At 50.1% G+C, this 17,735-nt stretch overlaps 2 protein-coding genes across 7 annotated transcripts in view; one reads left to right on the top strand and one right to left on the bottom strand.

The window, feature by feature from the left end:
- The window catches only part of GGACT (gamma-glutamylamine cyclotransferase), a 48,160-nt gene extending 42,523 nt beyond the window's left edge, over window positions 1-5,637 (top strand). For 2 of the 3 annotated variants that reach the window (XM_047081532.1, XM_047081541.1), the window contains one exon: window positions 3,788-5,637. In XM_047081532.1, coding sequence (XP_046937488.1) covers window positions 3,788-4,272 — 485 coding nt within the window. In that variant the 3' untranslated portion in view covers window positions 4,273-5,637. Of the gene's footprint in view, window positions 1-135; window positions 1,643-3,787 lie in introns of those variants that run through there. The other variant, XM_047081551.1, reaches the window with a different exon arrangement.
- A 409-nt stretch (window positions 5,638-6,046) lies between these two features.
- Window positions 6,047-17,735, bottom strand: part of PCCA (propionyl-CoA carboxylase subunit alpha) — a 414,072-nt gene continuing 402,383 nt past the window's right edge. For all 4 annotated transcript variants that reach the window (XM_047081502.1, XM_047081516.1, XM_047081510.1 and 1 more), the window contains 2 exons: window positions 8,901-8,978; window positions 6,047-6,286 (listed from right to left, as the gene is read on the bottom strand). In XM_047081502.1, the coding sequence (XP_046937458.1) occupies window positions 6,218-6,286; window positions 8,901-8,978 (147 nt within the window). In that variant the 3' untranslated portion in view covers window positions 6,047-6,217. The remainder of the gene's footprint in view (window positions 6,287-8,900; window positions 8,979-17,735) is intronic.

The following is a 17,735-nucleotide window of genomic DNA, read 5'->3' as shown; positions in this document are numbered from 1 at the left end:
CGTGAGTTCCAGCCCCGAGTCGGGCTCTGTGCTGACAGCTCAGAGCCTGAAGCCTGCTTTGGGTTCTGCGTCTCCCTCTCTCTCTGCCCCTCCCCTGCTCATGCTCTGTCTCTCTCAAAAATAAAAACCTTTTTAAAAATTTTTGAAAAAAGAAAAATACCTGGAAAAAAGAAAACTGGGAAATTAATCCAGGAAACACAATACCTGAGTATTAGAAGACAAGAAAGAGAACAATAAGGTAGGAATGAGAAGAAAATTCCCCACGATCCAAGATGGTCAGTTTTCAGATGGGAATTCCCGGCACAATAAATGAAAGAAACCCACAAGAAGATACACCATTACCTCAGAATCCAAGGGAAAAAGGAAAACCTTGAGAGTTTCCAGAGAGGAAAGCTCAAGTCCTGAACAGAGGATGGGGGAGTCCAATGGCACTGGACTTCTCAACAAGAACTTGGGAAATCAGAAAACAAAGAAATGACTTTAAAGTTCTTTAGAAAATTATTTCTAGAATTCTCTAACAAGCCACACTGTTAATTGAGGGTGGGAGAAAATTAGCTTCAGCACAATGAGGGAGTCGATGAAGAAGGGGCCATGGGACCCAGGGGCCAGGCTCCTGCACTGGCTCAGGGGAGCCCTTGGCAGCATGGCGGTACATCCCAGATGGCAGCAGTACCACACTGCAACAGGATGGGCTCCAGGGGAAAATGAGGAGAACCCAGTGGGTGGTGTTAAAAAGAGAAGCAGAGGCCCAAAATGGCTGCACTTAGGCCAAGGCACTAAATCAAGACTTTACACCCAACCTAACTGTCCTTTCAGACTTCCCCAGAAATGTAGTCTGAAGTGGTCGATCAGGAGTTTCCTGATCAGCGCCAATGAAGCGATCTGTCACGGGGGCCCTGTCCGTTGCCCAGAGAACAGGAAGTAACCCACCTGGTGAGACTGCCTGGCTCCCCTCTAAGGGAAGGTGACCTTGCCCGGAGCAATCCTGTTCTTTTGCTAATAACTTTCTTGCCCCGCCACCGCTGCAGTCCTGTGAAAAGCTTCCATCTGGTACAAGTCCTTGGAGCGCCCCTCCATGTGCCAGATGGGGGCCGCCCAACCTACACATCAAGGCAATGCCATCCTCACACTTCCTGAGTTCAGTGTTTGTTCTTTAACAGTGGTCAAGGCTGAAAGGATTCTTACAGCACTTTCTGAAAATGTGAGGCTGAATTAGTGTCAGAGAAACTTGAGCAAAGTGGGGGGGAGGAAGCTGCAAGCAATTTTTAATTCCAAGGAAAACAGAAAAGTTGTCCAAGAAAGGAAGTTAATGATAGTACACTGTGTGCCTTATCTGAGAACAGTGTTTACATAGTTCTGCTGCTGAACTGAGTGTGGGTCTGAGCAAACACTGATGGGAGTCCGCTGGAGGGTCGGGGACAAGGCGGGCATGCGTCCTCAGGGCACCGGTGGCAGTGATGACCACAGCCACCAGGGCATGCGGGACCACCGGCGGTACGACCTCACGGAGCAGCCAGGCTGCTGTTTTACTTCTTTTTACAGTCGAGACCAAGAGGTTAGGTGGTTTGCCTGAAGTCACCACCCAGGCAATTGGGTTCTAAAGTCTGTGCTGTAAACCACTGAGCTCACCTGCTTCAGGAAGGTAAGACAAAATGGAAAATCCAGAAGTAGCCATGCATGTCATCAACAGTACGCAGATAAATACCGATGCCACAGCCTAAGGCTTAAAAGTGCGGCCTCCAGGGAGTGGGAAAGGGTAGGCACTTTCATCTTTCCCGTAGACCTAGTTCACGGTTACATTATGCACACATATTACTTTTAAAAAAAACATTTAATCAAAGAGGAGAAAGCTGGGGCGCCAGTGATGGCGAGAGCAAGTCTCCAGTTTTGAATGGCTTTGTCCACCTGCGCGTTCTTCGATCCTTACCAGCTGACGTGGTTTCCACACTTGCTGCCAGCTCCGAACACTCCAGCGGGAAACAGGACAGGCGGCCCTTCAGGGAGCAGGCCCCTTGGAGAGAAGTTGGGGCGAGGCAGGGCTGGGTGGGTGCTGCTCCGGGCCGGCCCGAGGAAGCCGCTGTGAAGGGGCCTGGAGGTGGGCAGGTGACCCCTGGGGTGGGGGGGGGGAGGCGAGGCCTCTGTTTTGGAGGAAGACCCTCTGGGCGGAGGCTGCAGGAGGGCGGGAAATGGCTGGACCCGGGGTTGCACTGGGTGGAGCGGTGGACAGAGCCTGCTGGAGGGCAGGATACACACGTGGGGGAGTCGGGGCTGCTCCCAAGTGTCTGGTCTCCGCAGAGACCCGTCCGGTGCGCTCCCGCTGTCCCCACAGTTCATGCTGATGCTCTCTGTGCCCAGCTGTGCCATCCCCCGGCCCCGGCCACCCTCGGCTCCAGCGTCTACTCCTTCCTCTTCCCTCTGCACCTGTGCTCCAGCTCCCGCCTGATTCACCTCCGTGCTGTCCTCCCTGGCATGACTCCCTCCACACCCCATAGCTCTGCTCTGTCCTTCCCTGTCACCAGGGTCACCAGGGTCACCAGGGTCACCAGAACAAGAGCTCTGGGTGCGTCCCCGTCCTGTTCAAGGTGTCCCAATGTTGCCAAGTGTTCAGGGTGCACATGCACGGCCAACCTGGTGCTTCTCCCACAGCCGAGCCTTCCTGAGGTTCATCCAAAAACCTGTGCATGTCCTGATGTTCCACTGATGACCGAGAGGGACGCAGTGGACAGGAGGAGAGGTCAGCAGGCGTGCTGGTTTGTGGGGGCTGTGCATCCTCCGCAGATACCCTGAAGAGGTCGGGTGAGGCCGAGACGCCCATACCAGGAAGTGGAAGTTCTGTGAGCCAAGTGGGACTTTTCCAAGGACCACCTGATGGGTGTCCAGGGGCATCACCCTCCAGCTGTTCGTGGCTGGTGGTGGGCTGCTGCCAGCAGACGGGCACGTCCTCTGTTGTCCTGCGCACGGTGTCTTCCTTCCAGAGCCTGCCGTCATCACACAGCGTTGGGCCAGGAGGGCAGTGAAATGCAGGCTTTGGGGAGGGGCCCAACTTGCCTAACTTCCATTTCTAGTTTTGTTTGAGTCACTTTTACACAAATGACTTCTAGCAATTTATGTAACAATCTGTAGCCCAGACCCAGGTGAGCAGTAAATATTTACCTTCACACGAGAGCCAAGGTTGCTGCGCTGAGTCACAGTGAGTCACAGGGAAGCATCATTACCCTCTAGGACCTTGAAAAGGGACACGGAAGGTGTGATTGTTGAAGTTTTGCTGGGTCACGCTGCCAGGACCGGTGTGTAAATTTAGTACTAGAACCTGAATGACCTCTTGTAGCGGATTCCATGGGCCTATCTTATATGTATGCAGGTACCGTGTACGTATACATAGTTATATTCACTAACCAGTATTTCTGACTGTTCTATAAAAAATATTTATTGTATAATTTGTACAGTCATTTTAAAAAGATTAAAAACTAACCGATCTAAGAAACAGCGGTTCTGAGGGCTTGATCCCGAGACAGGCTGTCTCCCTCTGACAAGTATATTCTTAAATGAGTACCTTTTCCCAGAAGGGTGACTATAAAAGGTGGTTGGGTGTTCCTGGCACCTCGGAGCCCAGCACAGGATGGTCGAGAGTAGTGGGCTGTGGGGCTAAGCGGGATTGCGAGCACCCGCTCGCCCAGCAGACCCTGGAACCTTCCCAAAGTCTCCGACCCCAGGCAGGACTGAAAGCCCTTCCCCGGCTCTCTGACACGTTCAGTAGGTACCGGTCTGCTTCCCTTCTGTCTTGCAGCTCCTGCGGCCCGCATGGCTCGTGTGTTCGTATACGGGACCCTGAAGAGAGGCCAGCCGAACCACAAGGTCCTGCTGGACGGTGCCAATGGCCGAGCGGCCTTCCAAGGCCGGGGCCGCACGGTGGAGCCGTACCCCTTGGTGATCGCCGGCGAACATAACATTCCGTGGCTGCTTAACCTCCCAGGGCAGGGGCGCCGCGTGGCGGGGGAGATCTATGTCGTGGACGAACAGATGCTCAGCTTCCTGGATGAGTTTGAGGGTTGCCCCGACATGTACCAGCGCACCCCTGTGAGGGTCACGGTCCTCGAGTGGGAGGGCAGGCAGGGCACCCCGGAGGAGATGCCGGCCACCGATGGGACCCTGCAGTGCTTTGTGTACAGCACAGCCTCCTACGCACCTGAGTGGGTCCGCCTCCCGCACCACGACAGTTACGACTCCCGGGGGGAGCATGGCCTTCCCTACAACCCGCGGGAAAACAGGTGAGAAGGGCCAAGGTGGACAGAGCCCTGGTGATCAGTCGGGGACACCAGCCTGGCCTGCACTCGCTGAAGGTGGAAGCATAATAATTCCCTTTGAAACAAGTGTTTGTACACTCAGTGTGTGGGAAAGGGGACGATCTCTTCTTCAGTCACAGCTGCTTTCCACAGTCTCCTGACACACTGGTCACAAGCCTGCGCCTGAAGTCTGTCTCTCCGGTAGCGCTTTGTTGCTTTTGCTGCTTAAAGGCGGCCATGGGCTCGAATACATCGGATAAGGAAATTCAGGATTTTAATTCCCCTAAATGACGTTTCCAGAATTCATGTCATATTTTGCTTTGCTTTGATCTGAAGATAACATTTAAAATGTAGACTTTGTGTTGCAGCTAGATTTTAGCAACCCTGCTGTATTGATTCTAACTTGGAGCAGCAAGAAAAGTAATTTTTTAAACCGATTTTGATTATCTCGGTATAATAAAAGAAACTCAAGAAAAACACACTGTGTTTTGGGGTAGTTCTAGACTCTATAAAACATCATTGAGTTTTCAGATCAAGCTTATTAAAGAAGGATTTACTAAAGATGTTCATGTAAAATTAAACCGGGTATTTTAGGAAACCAAATTTAAAAGTGCTGGTACTGTTATTGGCCTTTTTTTTTTTTCTTTGCATCTCCTTATTTGGCAGAAGGTTCTTTTCACTGGAACCCAGCAAAGTCCTGAGCACCTACTTGATGGCAGGTGCTGAGCACCGTGACTGCAGACGGAGCTCATGTGACCCGGGGCCTGGGGCCCCGAGGAGCAGCATTGCGGGGCGGGCCTTTCAAGGAAGAACCGACACATTAGTAATTTGTTCTTCAGGCCTGACGGAAGCTTAGCTTCCAAATACAAACAGCACTTAAAATAATTCTAGCGAGGCACGAAGTACCAATTACTACCCACCTCCATCTGATAATCTGTCAGTGGCGCTTCGAATCCGCGCACGACTCTGCCTCTGCCTCCTTACCAGCGAAGTAGGAAATGGATTCCAAGAATTGCAGAAGCAACCGCATTCGCAGCTGCTGATCCTCAGTGACCTCGTCCTCCGCTGGGAGAGCTCACTCACTCTTCAACTTAATGGTACACTGTGATCGCTAACTGCATCTGGCACAAAAACATCATCATTATTTTTAGCCCCTTTTTCTTAACGGGAAACTTGCTTCACAAAAACACAAAAAGGCAAGGATGGGTATCAGCTGATGGGCTTGTGGCAGCCACACCCACCACTCCCAGGGGAGGGAGCCCCAGCAAAGCCCTGGGGATGTGGGCCGGGCAAGAGGGACCCGGTGAGCGGCTGTCACTAAGGTGCCCCCCCTCCCAACCCTGCTGGCTCATTCGCCTGCCCAATGAGAGCCAAGAGCAGCGCAGGAGGGAGCTCCAGACCTCTACCCCCTGTGGGTACTGCGCGGGCTCCCAGAATCATGAACTGCCACAAATGGGAGTTAGGTCCTCAACCAGGAAGAAGTAGGTAATCAGAGTATACAGTGGCAAATGATAATTTCATGAAACCGAGGTAAAGAACTGGGGTTTATATAAAATGTTTTAAAGGATCACAATGAAACGCTAGTATTTAAAGTCTACTGGCACAGCCAGTAGCCTCTTATGTACATTGTCTTCATTCAAAAAAAGGGCAAGCTAATATTTAGACAAATGCTCAGTTTTATTGATTTAATTTTGACACTAGGAAATCTCACAGCAGAAGTACAAATCATATGTACAAGTATTTATATCAATAAAAATTTCCATTGGTGATATTTTGGCAGAAATGTTGGTTTTGACTATATGTGGAATAAATATGACCATGTAAAATCTGCTGCACAGGGGTGTTCCTGCAAAATGCTTGACTAAATTGAGTGTGAAAGAATAATAATACAAATGGCTAATTAAATTGGGTGATGACGGAAAGGCTATAAATACTCATTCCAGTTCCACGAGCAGATCTCCTTCTCCAACTGTGTCTCCAGCTTTACAACGCACTGATTTCACCTTGAATTAAAAAAAAAAAGGAGGCGGGGGTAAAAATTATTAAGTAGACCATGAGGGAGATCTCATCTTCCTTTTCTGGAAACGAGGAGGCAGCCTGGCAGGCTCCAGAGCACAGGTACAACAGTCCTCTCCTGCCGGCAGAGGAAACTGTGAGCATAGGGACATCCTTGCTGGGGGCTGTGACTCGCCACCTTCCCCCGCCCCGGCCTGTCCCCTGCTGTCCTAAAAGCTGCTGGCGCAGGGGGTCTCTGCTGCTGTCTGCCTGGGCCCAGCGCTGGGTGCACCCGTGGGTCTGTGCAGTGTCCTAAAAGCTCAGTGTGTTTATGCCGGATGAGCTCTCAACAGCCAGCCCTCCCAGTCTCTTCGACAGCATCAGGTGCTAGAAATGGTCTCTGAGAGCTAACGGTATATACTTGGTTTAGTGTTAAACCCAAAACTAAAAATACCACACAATTATACACGAGCCAAAACAAACTCCTTAGCCTGAGATCATAAACTTCCTTCTGACGGGAAATGAAATCCTCCAAAGACATGTGGCTGCAGGGATAGTACTGTATGGCCTAATGTGGAACAGGCACTGAGCTCCCACAGCTGTGCCACTGTGCCCTTACATTCTACTGATTCCTCTCAATTTTAATCAAGTTTTGCTTTCCCGAATTTGTGTTCCGATGTAAGATGAGCAGGGAGATACTGGAGTGGAGATGAAGCAGTCTTTTGATTTCTTGGAGGCTCTGCTCAGGCATGGAAACAAACGATGGGCTAGAGCTTCCTGGCCATCTGAGCACCTGGCAAACAGGAAGAACGTCCCGGACGGCTGGTTCGGGGCCCTGGCCTGCGTCCCCACTGCTCCACTGGGAAGCGGAGGGCTAGAGGGACCTTTTCTCCCTGGAATTCAAGCCCTGGGGCCTTCATGATGTGAACATGTGCAGGGGCCACTTCAAAGGCCTGGTAGGTGCTATTGGCACTGAAGCGGCCGCCCTTTCTGATCTGAAGCCTCCGATGTTTGCATAGCGTGTATCTTTCATGCTGCGATTACTACATGAGGACCGGTTTCCATTGTGAACGTTTCTCCGGGAGGAAAAATGGCCCTCCAGATAAGAGCTGCCAGTCCCCAGGCTCGCCGGGGCCTGCTCCTCTGTGCAGGGGCCTCTGGCCACTCCTGGGCGCCCTGCTGGGGAGGGGCAGAAGGAAATGGGATGGGCAGGAAAGACTCTAGCTGAAAGGGGTCAGGCCAGAGTACAAGTTCACCCAGAGCCCATCGACACCCTGAAAGCAACTCTGGGCCGCCGATGGCCAGGGATCAGCTAAGTTCCACATGAAACCCAGAAGCCACTGTGAGTGAGGCCACAGGGCACAGAACACACTGACAGACCAGGGCTCCACGCTCCCTCTGGGAGCTAAGACAGCGTTCATTTTTGTGTTAGTACTTCGGTCCAGCAACACGGGCCCTTGGCACGCGACGACATAGACATATTCTGGATCCCCCCAGATAAGGCCACGTCTTCATCATGCCTGGAAATTTCTTGACACTAATGCAGCATAAATGTTAAATTAACCCTAGGGAGCAAATGCAACGATTTCTACAGGAACAGAAACGATTGTTGGTCCGCTTTTAGAAAAGAAATCAGATGTCGAGAACAGAATTCCCAAATCATGCGATTCTCCTCTCCCAAACACCACGGAGCCTGGGCACAGCCCACGACAGCCTCTTCCAGCCTGACCAGCCAGCTCCAGGCCCAATGACCATAAACTGGGCCTCTGTCCCCCCAGCCAGGCCTACTGTCTGCACATCAGCCTCATTTCTTTTTGGGGTGACAGAGGCTGTATCTCTCTGCAAGTGACACTGTGAGTTGACAGCACCTGCCAGGGCACCTATGTCCCCAAGGCTTGGTCTCACTTCCCAGGCGTGGCTGCAGGGCAGGATGCCTATGGTCCTCTCCCCTCCCCACCCCACCCCACCCCGCCTCCTCCAGGACACCGGACACTTCCAAACCAAACCCTCCTCAGAAAAGGCTCATTCTGCTACGAGTGGCATCTTTTTAGAAGCAGGGGGAATAATGAAGTTATTATTAAAAGGACTTTTCTTCTCTTTTCTTCAAGGAGAAACCACATTTAAGAAGTTTTACTCTTAACAAGTTTCAGGACAAATATAGCACCTTTTCTCCTTCCTAAATCATGCCATCCCACATGTGTGCATGGGGCTTTCAGCTCCTCTTGATCTAACATTGAATTGTTCTCTTTGCGGAAAAATTATCTTGAAGAGTTACATTAATTTTTGCAATCTCTAAAACCATTTCCTGCTGTGTCACCTGAGTCTCAGATAACTAACTGCCTCCAAGACAGATGTAAACATTAAAAATTAAAGAGTCCTTAATTTGAAAGACATTAAGGTGAAGAACAATTGTTCTTGGACTACCTGCACATCGCAAAGACTCTCCACGAGGCAGGGACACACGGATGCAAAGTGAAAAGAGCTCCCAATCTTAATGTCCTGGTGTGCTGGCAGGGGTCACCTCCACGGTCCCTTCCAGGCCTACCCATCCAAGATCCAAGGGTGGAAATTCTGCTTCCTGTCACAGAGCTGGCAAGGGCTACTGGGAACTTGGGGACGTACCTTGCCAGTTTTCCCAGCTGTCATACTGTTCTGCATTTTCATGGCTTCAATCACACAAATTTCCTGGCCTTCTGCTACCTGGAAGAGCAAACAGAAAAAGGACACACGTTTTAAAATCGTTGTAATTTTGCAACAATGCTCAAGAGTGAAGCCATCAAGAGATTCTTTGTCAAATGCTCTGAAATGTTATCCAAACAGCAGCAACGACCTCTAATACTTCATGTTCCAAGTTCTTCTTGGGGGACAACAGAGAAGGACAATTTTCTCTATCATCATCAAATCCTCACTGGAAAAAAATCCCTGATGTTGGAGGATTAGGGGGGCTGATTGTGGGGTCTCCCCTGGGAATCAGTCTCTGAATCTGCCTTTGCTACAGAGATGTGGCAAAATGGGATGTTTTCCACTTAATGTGACATGTCCAGATTTGGCAAATCTCTACATACAGAGAAATCTGGGGGTTCTGGGGGCCGGGAGGCAGAGGGGAGTGACCGCTGGTGGACACAGCATTTCTTTTAGGGGTGAGGAAAATGCTGTGACGGTTGCACCCCTAACTGTGAAGCCATGACAACCACCAAGTTCATGCTGTAAGGGGCCAAACTGCACTGGATGTGAATTTTATCTCAGGAAAGCTGTGACCAAAAAATAGTGTTCCTGTCTATCGCCTTGGGCCGGGGGGGGGGGGGGTGCCGGGAACAGCAGCCAGCCATGGGGACCACGGTCTCAACTTCTGCAGGACACGCCAAGTAACAACCAGGTGGCTCCTGGAAAGTGCCTTCCAACACAGGGAGGGATTTCTCAAGCTCTGCCCGGTCCTTGCAAGGAGACCGGTAGCTCCCACAGGCACTGGCTGAAGCTTCACCTGCCTTTCGTGGCGGGGCCAGTCCAGGTGGAGCTGGCATGAGCTCCCGGGGCTAAGCCTGGGGCTTCCAGCAGCAGGCAGCTGTGACCAAAGGCGGCTCTGTTTATTCTCTTCGCTGCCCTTGATGGGGAAGGATCAAGGAGCGGACTGGATTTTTCTCCTCTGAAAAAGGGCCTCCTCCCAGTCTTTGAAATGGTAAAGTTGTTTCCCAGGGCAACTGGCTGGCTCTTCTGGGGTGCTGGTGGGCATCCTGGGGTGGGGCCCCAGGGCACTCACACCACCAAGGTGGCGCTGGCCCAGTGTGGCAGGAGCGCCTGGAGAATGTTCTTTCCTGAAATCCCCAGATGATCTCCGAGCTCCCCCCCACCCTTGCCCCCGGCCCCCTGTGTGGCACAAGCTGTCTCGCTGGCAGTCGGGGCTGCCTGCGCCCCGTGCATTCCTTTCCTCCTCTGATCAGGTGGTGGGCTGCCTTCTCCTGGCACAGAAACCTAGGACAGGGGCTGCCAAAGCTGCGGGGCTGGCACGGAGGAGAGACGCTGAGCTGGGGAGCTGGGCTTTGAAGCTCTGTGCTCACTGCCCGTTTTGCTTCATTTTCTCCTGGCATCTGCATCCTGTGGAGAGCGGAGGATGCGCACGTGAGGGCCGCTCATCGCAGGGCAGGGGGGCAGCAGGTGGGCGTTGGCACACGTGCCCCCTCCAGTCGTCGTTCCGGGGCCGTTTTTCTTTTCAGAGGCAGGCGGGGCCCAGCGAGACGGGAGAAGGGCGACTCCCTTGGAGGGGCCCCGCTCACAAACCCCTGGTGGGCCTGCACCACGGTCTCCTGGGGGCTGAGGGGCCAGAGCTGGCCTCTCTGCTCGGCGTCCCCACCTGACGACTGGGCATCCTGGCAAAAGATGCCAGGGGGGATTTCTGGAAATGGATCTGACACCCAACACAACAGAATGTAAATTCTATCCAAACTAACCAGCTCTCCCCTGTCCAGCCCCCCCTCCGCCCGCCCCCCCCCCCCCAGGTGCTGGTAGCTCTCTCCTTCACAGCTGGCCTAGTGCCCATGGCAGGGACCTGTGTGAGCTTGCCCCCCACCCGGCCTCCCACCGAGAGCCCAGGGCTCCCTGACCCCGGGCCCTGTGGGCTTCATGGGGGAGGGCACACCCCACCCCCCACCCCCCCACCCCCCGTAGCAGGTCTGTTCCCTGTCGGCTGCTTGGCCCGGCTCAGGGTCTGCAGGCCAGACCAAGCGCCCCTCACCGTTCTTTCCGGGATCTTCAAGTGAAGTCACAATTAATGCAAATATGAAAAAGAAATGAACTCCGGAAGTTTCAAGTCACACCAAGGGGGCAAGACCAACCTGACAAGGATACCATAGAACCTGTGCTAAAGGGCAGCGGAGCCCAGGCCACGACCCGACATGAGCTGGTCACACTGGTGCTTAGACCAGGGCCCGCTGGAGCGCGGGGCAAGTTCACAGGATTCTGCTCTTGCCACCCCTGGCCATCCTGCCTGGCTGGCCCCGGGCGCCCAGAGCCTGCGTGATGTGCAAAGAGGTGCCATACAGGTGACTCAAGCAGAGGTCCCCAATCACACTACTCAGAAAAACAAAACCTTGGATTTAGACACAGAGAAGCAGGAGAGGGGGGCAAGTCCCAAAGTGAAAATACTCTTATTAAGTCCCTCTGGCAGTTTGATTAAAAGGACTTCAAAGAAAGCGCCTCGGATTCCAAGGGGCCACTGGCAGCACTGCCCCGAACCCACATCCGGTTCCTCTCCCTCCTGCTCCCCCCCTGGTCCCTTCCCTCCACCTGCCAGTCTGCATCTCTACTTCGGTCCAGGTGGAATGTGAAGTACTCACTTCTCCCTCTCTTTTCACTTAGCAATGGGTTTTCTAGTCTGTTTTCACTCATTCATCCCTGAAAGAGAAAGAAGTCTTGGAAGTTGTCCCTTGAGACCCCACAAAACAGAGAGGTCCGTCTTGGTCAGCAGAATCGAGTCACACGCACACGCGGACGTGTTCTAAATTCACATTATGTCATCCCTCAACAACCCCAGCCAGAGGAGCTACGTGGGGTGGATGCCAAGGTCGGGGACCGCGGGCCACGCTGTCAGGGCGCCCCACCCGGGCTTGGCCCGCCGCACCCAAGGGCATCCCAGGGCCCCCCACCCCCACCCCGCGATCTGGGAGCCTCCAGTCCAGCGGTGGTGGCTGGCCTGCCCACGGGGCTCACGAGGTCGCGGTGACGCCGCCTCCATTTCCCCAGGTGCCTGCGAAGCCCAGGCAGGCGCGGCATGGGCCCGGAGCGCTGACGTGGGGAACTTGGCCCCGACGGCTCCACGTGAGCGCGCGGCTCCCGAAGGCTCCGTGCACACACTTCTGTAACACTTTTGTGCATCATCTGATAAAGGCTCACTGATTGTGACAGGAGGTCTCCGACGTTGGGCTTACAAAATGGTCACAAGCCTCGCAAGTCTTTTCGATAAACCTAGTCAGCCTGATGTCCTTCTCCGCTCCCTGTCTAATTGGTGTAAAGTTTGGAGGCCTGAGTCCTGTATCTTTCATCCGGCTTATTGCGTCCTCTCCTTTGACATGGGGTCAAGGTTCACATTCGCATCCGATTATCAGAGCGCAGCGCTCATTAAGCGGGGGCCTGCCTCGCTCCAAAATGAGTAAGCTGGAGAGAAAACTCGGCCCATTTACTCAGCAGATTTTAGCATGTTTAGGAGGCCTGAATGTCACCCGGCAGTGCTCTGCGCTGAAGAGTTTCAGACATCTCCAGCTGATGATTAATTGTGAGTGATGGGAAATAAAATCCAGTAAAGCCAGCTGCTTGCCATGGTCGGCAAAATGACTCTAATGGATATAGGCTGCCAATTTTCCAGTTTTACTGGCAAGTCTTCCAAGTGTAATTAAGGGAAGTTATAAATGATATGGAAATCTATCAAGTTCCATTTATTTTCAGAGGACTCTTTCCCCAGAGACTTTTATCTTCAAGCTTATAGTATGCTTTGTTGTGCTAATGATTTAAACCCCTTCTTATTTCTGATTAAAGCCCCCAATATCCTTCTCCCAAGTTCGCTTCCCTCCTTCCCCAAAGATGAAAAGACACAGACCCTTCTCCAGCACACGTCCCTCTTGGAAAGCACGCGAAGACGGGGACACGTCTGGCAACTTGTATCGTGCTGACTGCGAATGCACGAAGAAGGCTCAAAGAAAAGTGCAGGAAGAGCGCGAGCAGAGAGAGGGGGAAGAAAGACCTCCACCAAACATAAAAGGGAGCCCCCAAAAGTCCAGACTTGAAAGCTGTGCTCGAGGGCAGACATTCATCAGAAGGTGGTGTAGCTCACTAATGTTATTTGATTTGGAATAAAAGCATGAAAATGATGGCAAAGGCCTAAAATTGGAGATGTAAAGGCTGACTGCACAGTATCCCATTTCTCAATTTCATCCTTCAGAGCCACAAAATGGGGGTGATACAGTGCCGGGATGAGGTTTACAGTAACAGCTGTGCTCTTCCCACACAGGGGAGGCCCTTCTAATGGGCGAAGGTCTGTTTGGAACAGACGGGGAGAAACAAAACAAGGTTCCCTATTAAGAGTGTGCAGTCCTATTTCTGATAAAGAAAATGATTACGGGAGTCAGCTTTCCTCTGAGATGGGTCCTACCCTCTTTTGTCGTCCAGAACCAGGGCTGTTTTAAAGGTGTTATCCTTTAAGTGGAGGAGAGAGGACATAATGTCACGGAGGGTTTTCCCCCTGTAAGCCTCCTCTCCGGCAACTGTAAAGAAGGCCCCGGAAACGGTGCCAGTGGCATATGGCTTTCTACTGTGCTAAACATTCACACAAAAGACAGGTTCATCAGTCATTGTGGTATCTGGATAAAAAATTAGCTCCTGATGGATGGTATTTTGAGCTTACCTGCTGCTAGTACATTACCAGAGAAACACAGGTTTTGAAGCCCACATGACATTAGAAACTGCAGACCATGAAATACGACACGTGCAGGAGCACATAATGTACGCCAGATTATACACAATAATAAATAAGCTATTTAAACCCTCTGCCTAAAATTGGGCCCGCTGCAAGGAACCCTGGGTCACTTCTACGCAGGCCAATTAATGCACAGCATCTGCTGTATAGAAGCAGGGCACGCAGCACTTCCGAATGATTTCAGCAATTAAAAGAAAACTGTTTCCTGCCTGTTCAGACAGCAACTGTTTCAATGCAAGAGTGAGCACCAAATCACTGTGTGCAGCTGAAAAATTAAGTCCCCTTTTTGGGGAAGAGGGGTGGGTGGGAGGACGAATTTTTATGGAAAAGGGAGCCTTCTTTTGTTGTCCTACATTCTGTGTTTTTCTGCCAAATTAGACAGAAGGCTCGGAGGGCTTACCGGCCTGCTGCAGGCTCCCCTTCTGGGCCACCCGAAAGCGCGGATCAATATCAACCCTGCTGACGACTCCACAAAAGTGAAAATCCTTCAATTACATTTTTAAAGGCTGTTCTACTTAGAACACAGGTGCCTGAATGCAATGCATTTTACGGCCCTTAGATCTGAAGAAAGACGCAGTTAACAGCCACAAGAAAAAGGCCTCTCAGATTTGGTTAAAAGGCACTGCTAGAATCTGATTATAATAACTTCCTCTTTCTGAGCCGGTAAGATAGGCTGGTAAATATCCCCTGATATTTCCTGAAGAAGAAATGTGCATTCACATCCCAACATCTTCATGTAAAGAGGGAGGGAGGGAGACCCGGGGAGATGGTCTAGTATTTAAGCAGTGATGGAAGGAACCGTCATCAAATTTACAAAGAAAGAGGAGGCGGGGGAAAGAAATGCCACCAAACCCCTTATCTCCAGTCTAAGGCCTCCAGCAATGGGTTTGTGCTCTAGCCGCCTGCTCAGCCAGGAGCAAGGAGAGGTGACACCTCAGCCAAGGCTGCCAGCTGGGGGGACTCCAGGCCCCTGCCTGCGCAGCACTGGCCCCGCTTCCCCCCCCCCCCCGCCCCCGCCCAGAGCTGCCTCCCTGGGTCTGTACAGTGGACGAGGGAGCAGAGAGGCTCCGGGAGAGAATACAGAGTCGTGGCCAAGATAAAAGTCTAGTTTTCCTTAAAATGAAAAACATTTCTCCTTACTGCCCTCTAAGTAGCCAGGAACTGGAGCCAAAGCCCCCAGAGTTAGAGAAGAACTTAACAGTATCTTTAAGGTATCAGTCTGGATCCTCTACCTCTGTGAAATATGCTGTTTTAAAGCCCTCAGCGATTCAGTGTTTTTGGCTTTTTTCTTTTTTTTTTTTAAGCAAAAGGGTGAGAAAAGATCTCGAGAACTGCCATCTTCAAAAATGGTTAAAATGAAGATAACATAGCCTCTAATCCCAAGTGGATCATTTCTTGAAAAATAAAATCAAATGCCCAACTTGCAGAAGACTCACCTACAGTATTTATTGATTGATCTGTAAAATATTTCTCTTATAATTATCATTAAGTTACACTGTAAAAATTCTCAGGTGGTTACCTCCAATAAAAATTTACCTAAACACTGAAAAGCGAATGTTACCTGAAAAAGATAAGGCCAAATTCCGGGTAGCCATCACTTGAAGAAGACAGGACAGGAATCTGATGAGGGTAGGGAGGGGCCACGGGCAAGTCCACAGTGTGAGCAATGTTTTACGGTTAAGTACAAGTGGAAATACAGGAAAGGTACGCAGAGAGCATGAGTACTTGTATTATTCTCTGTAACTTTATGTTTGTAATATTTTGTAATTTAAAGTTTAGAAATGTTAAGTAATGAATGCAGAAATTTATTTATACCTGCTTTAAAATACCATCTGAGGTCTAGGTGAAAAACTGGCATCTTGTCAAGTAAACTGCGATAAAACATGAAAATGTAATTATTGTCGTGATTTCACGAGTGTCCATCAAGATATCCAGAAATTGGAAAATCCATCAGTCGAGCCAGGGCCTCTGCCAGGGAAAGACACCATTATCATTATTATACTGGGCTGTACGGGGCATACAAGTCACTGCCAGATAAACATGTCAGGAGGGCCCATTCCAATGCCATCTAGAATGCCTAAGAGCAAAAGAGGCTCCAAATCTGTTTCTTCAAGAAATGAAAACTAAAGGTCTCTTGCCAAATTTTACATGCGCTTTCCCCAGGATCAGCTGTGGGCTCAGTTCCAGATGGTCTGGGGGCAGAGGGGGGTATGAATGCCACACTCTGAAACGGCGCACCTGAGTCTCATGATCAGTGGCCATCCAACTGCTTGGGAACCTTCCCCCGGAACCCCTGCAGGAGCACGTGCAAGGAGGAAAAAAATCAGGGCTAACTCTGGGGCCAGTGGCGGGGGGGGGGGGGGCAGGGGGAGACTCCCACTAATGATCACAAATTTTGTCTTCATTGGTGCACGTTAGAGTATATAGTTTTGTGCCCAAGACCCCATGCATGACAACAACAGTCCCAAACACCTACTTCCCCTGCTGCTAAAGGTCACTGCCCTCACCGAATACATCTCCCTCGTCTTGGCCCCACAAAAATACCGCCAAGCCTGTCTCACTAATACTGACCAGGTTAAGTGGCAAGAAAAGCAGCAACAGGTACTTGCTGCCAATCTATTACTGGACCTGTTCTCACAAACTAGTAAGTCACAAAGTGGTAATTACCTAAGTGGGGACACAGCCTGCCTCTGGTTCAGGTCTCCACTGTTACTGTAATCAAGAAGACGAATATTTCTGATGCAAATCTGAGATGTCTGCTTAACTGGAATCCACCTCAGAAGAAATCTTGATTGATTGCGACAGGAAAGTCTCCCCTTGGGTTGCCTCATTTTCTGCTTTGTTTCTCGTATCGAAGGACTAACAAAACAACTCTGCTCCTTACTGACTTTATGCCATTTCAGCAGCTCTCAGTCTAAAGCTGGCAGGTGCACTCTGCCATTATTATGAGAGAATATGTGTACTTAATACTGTTGTTCGACAACATCCTAAAGACAGACATTTTAAAATTAAAACAAGTTATAAAAAATCCTGGCTTTGATTAAAATGCCACCAGTGTATGATCATGCTAAATATACAGGAAAATAGGGATTTCTTCCAACTGAAATGAAAGTCCGTTGCAAAATTATTTTCAGAAGGCTGATTACAAAAAAAAAACAAAAAAAAAAAACAAAAAAAAACAAGACAACAAAAACAAAAACAAAAACAGACAAAAGCATATGAAAGTCATTCTGCCAACTGTCTTCTGAATTAAATGTGTGTCTCCTGACTTTCCACAATCCGCTTTCTTTCTTTCTTAGAGGTTTGTTTGCTGGTATGTGTTTGACTGTTGACTACAACCCCCTCCCACTTGTTCAAAAAGGCTACTCTACAATCATTTGAAAAATGATTTTACTGCCACATTTAATGTTAAATACTATGTAACAGACACTGAAAGGATATTAGAAACTTCTGCCGCGTGAACCCAAAAGAACACAGCTTCCGTGCTTTAGGAGGGGAAAGACCTTTCCACAGGAAGCTCTCAGAGTGCATTTCTTACTTTTGAGCAGCCACCCCACATCATTTCGCCCTGAGGTTTTTTTTTTTTTTTAACTCTGTTAAGATCGCCTCACAAAACAGATTTATTATTTATTATTTATGTGATGCTTTTGTGGAACACATTATTGCCAGGAGCTCCATTCTAAGATTTCTCAAGTTTTACTTAACCTGAATATAAAAATTTCAGATTACTGGAATTCAAACTATAAAAAAATAACACTTCAAAGAAAACGAGAAGAGCTGTAGGCCCCTATTTGTTTCTTACGTCCTTGTTTTCCTTGAAAACACACCGGGATGACTGATTCCATTATCTTTCTACTGATACAAGTGGAACTTTGGCTCAGCTATTGTTATTGCTAAGAACAACACGACATGCCCGTGGCACTAAAATAATTTAAAACCACAAAACTTAAAAGTTACGAGTATTATTTTCTCATAATGGCCTCAAGTAAGCGTGT

The sequence above is a fragment of the Lynx rufus genome, unplaced genomic scaffold, assembly GCF_022079265.1.
Source record: "Lynx rufus isolate CCGP_SWC_20201006 ecotype Redwood Valley unplaced genomic scaffold, mLynRuf1.p SCAF_1, whole genome shotgun sequence".
Classification (NCBI taxonomy): Eukaryota; Metazoa; Chordata; class Mammalia; order Carnivora; family Felidae; genus Lynx; species Lynx rufus.
The sequence above is the reverse complement of the archived record's forward strand: the minus strand, read 5'-3'. Positions and strand labels throughout refer to the sequence as shown.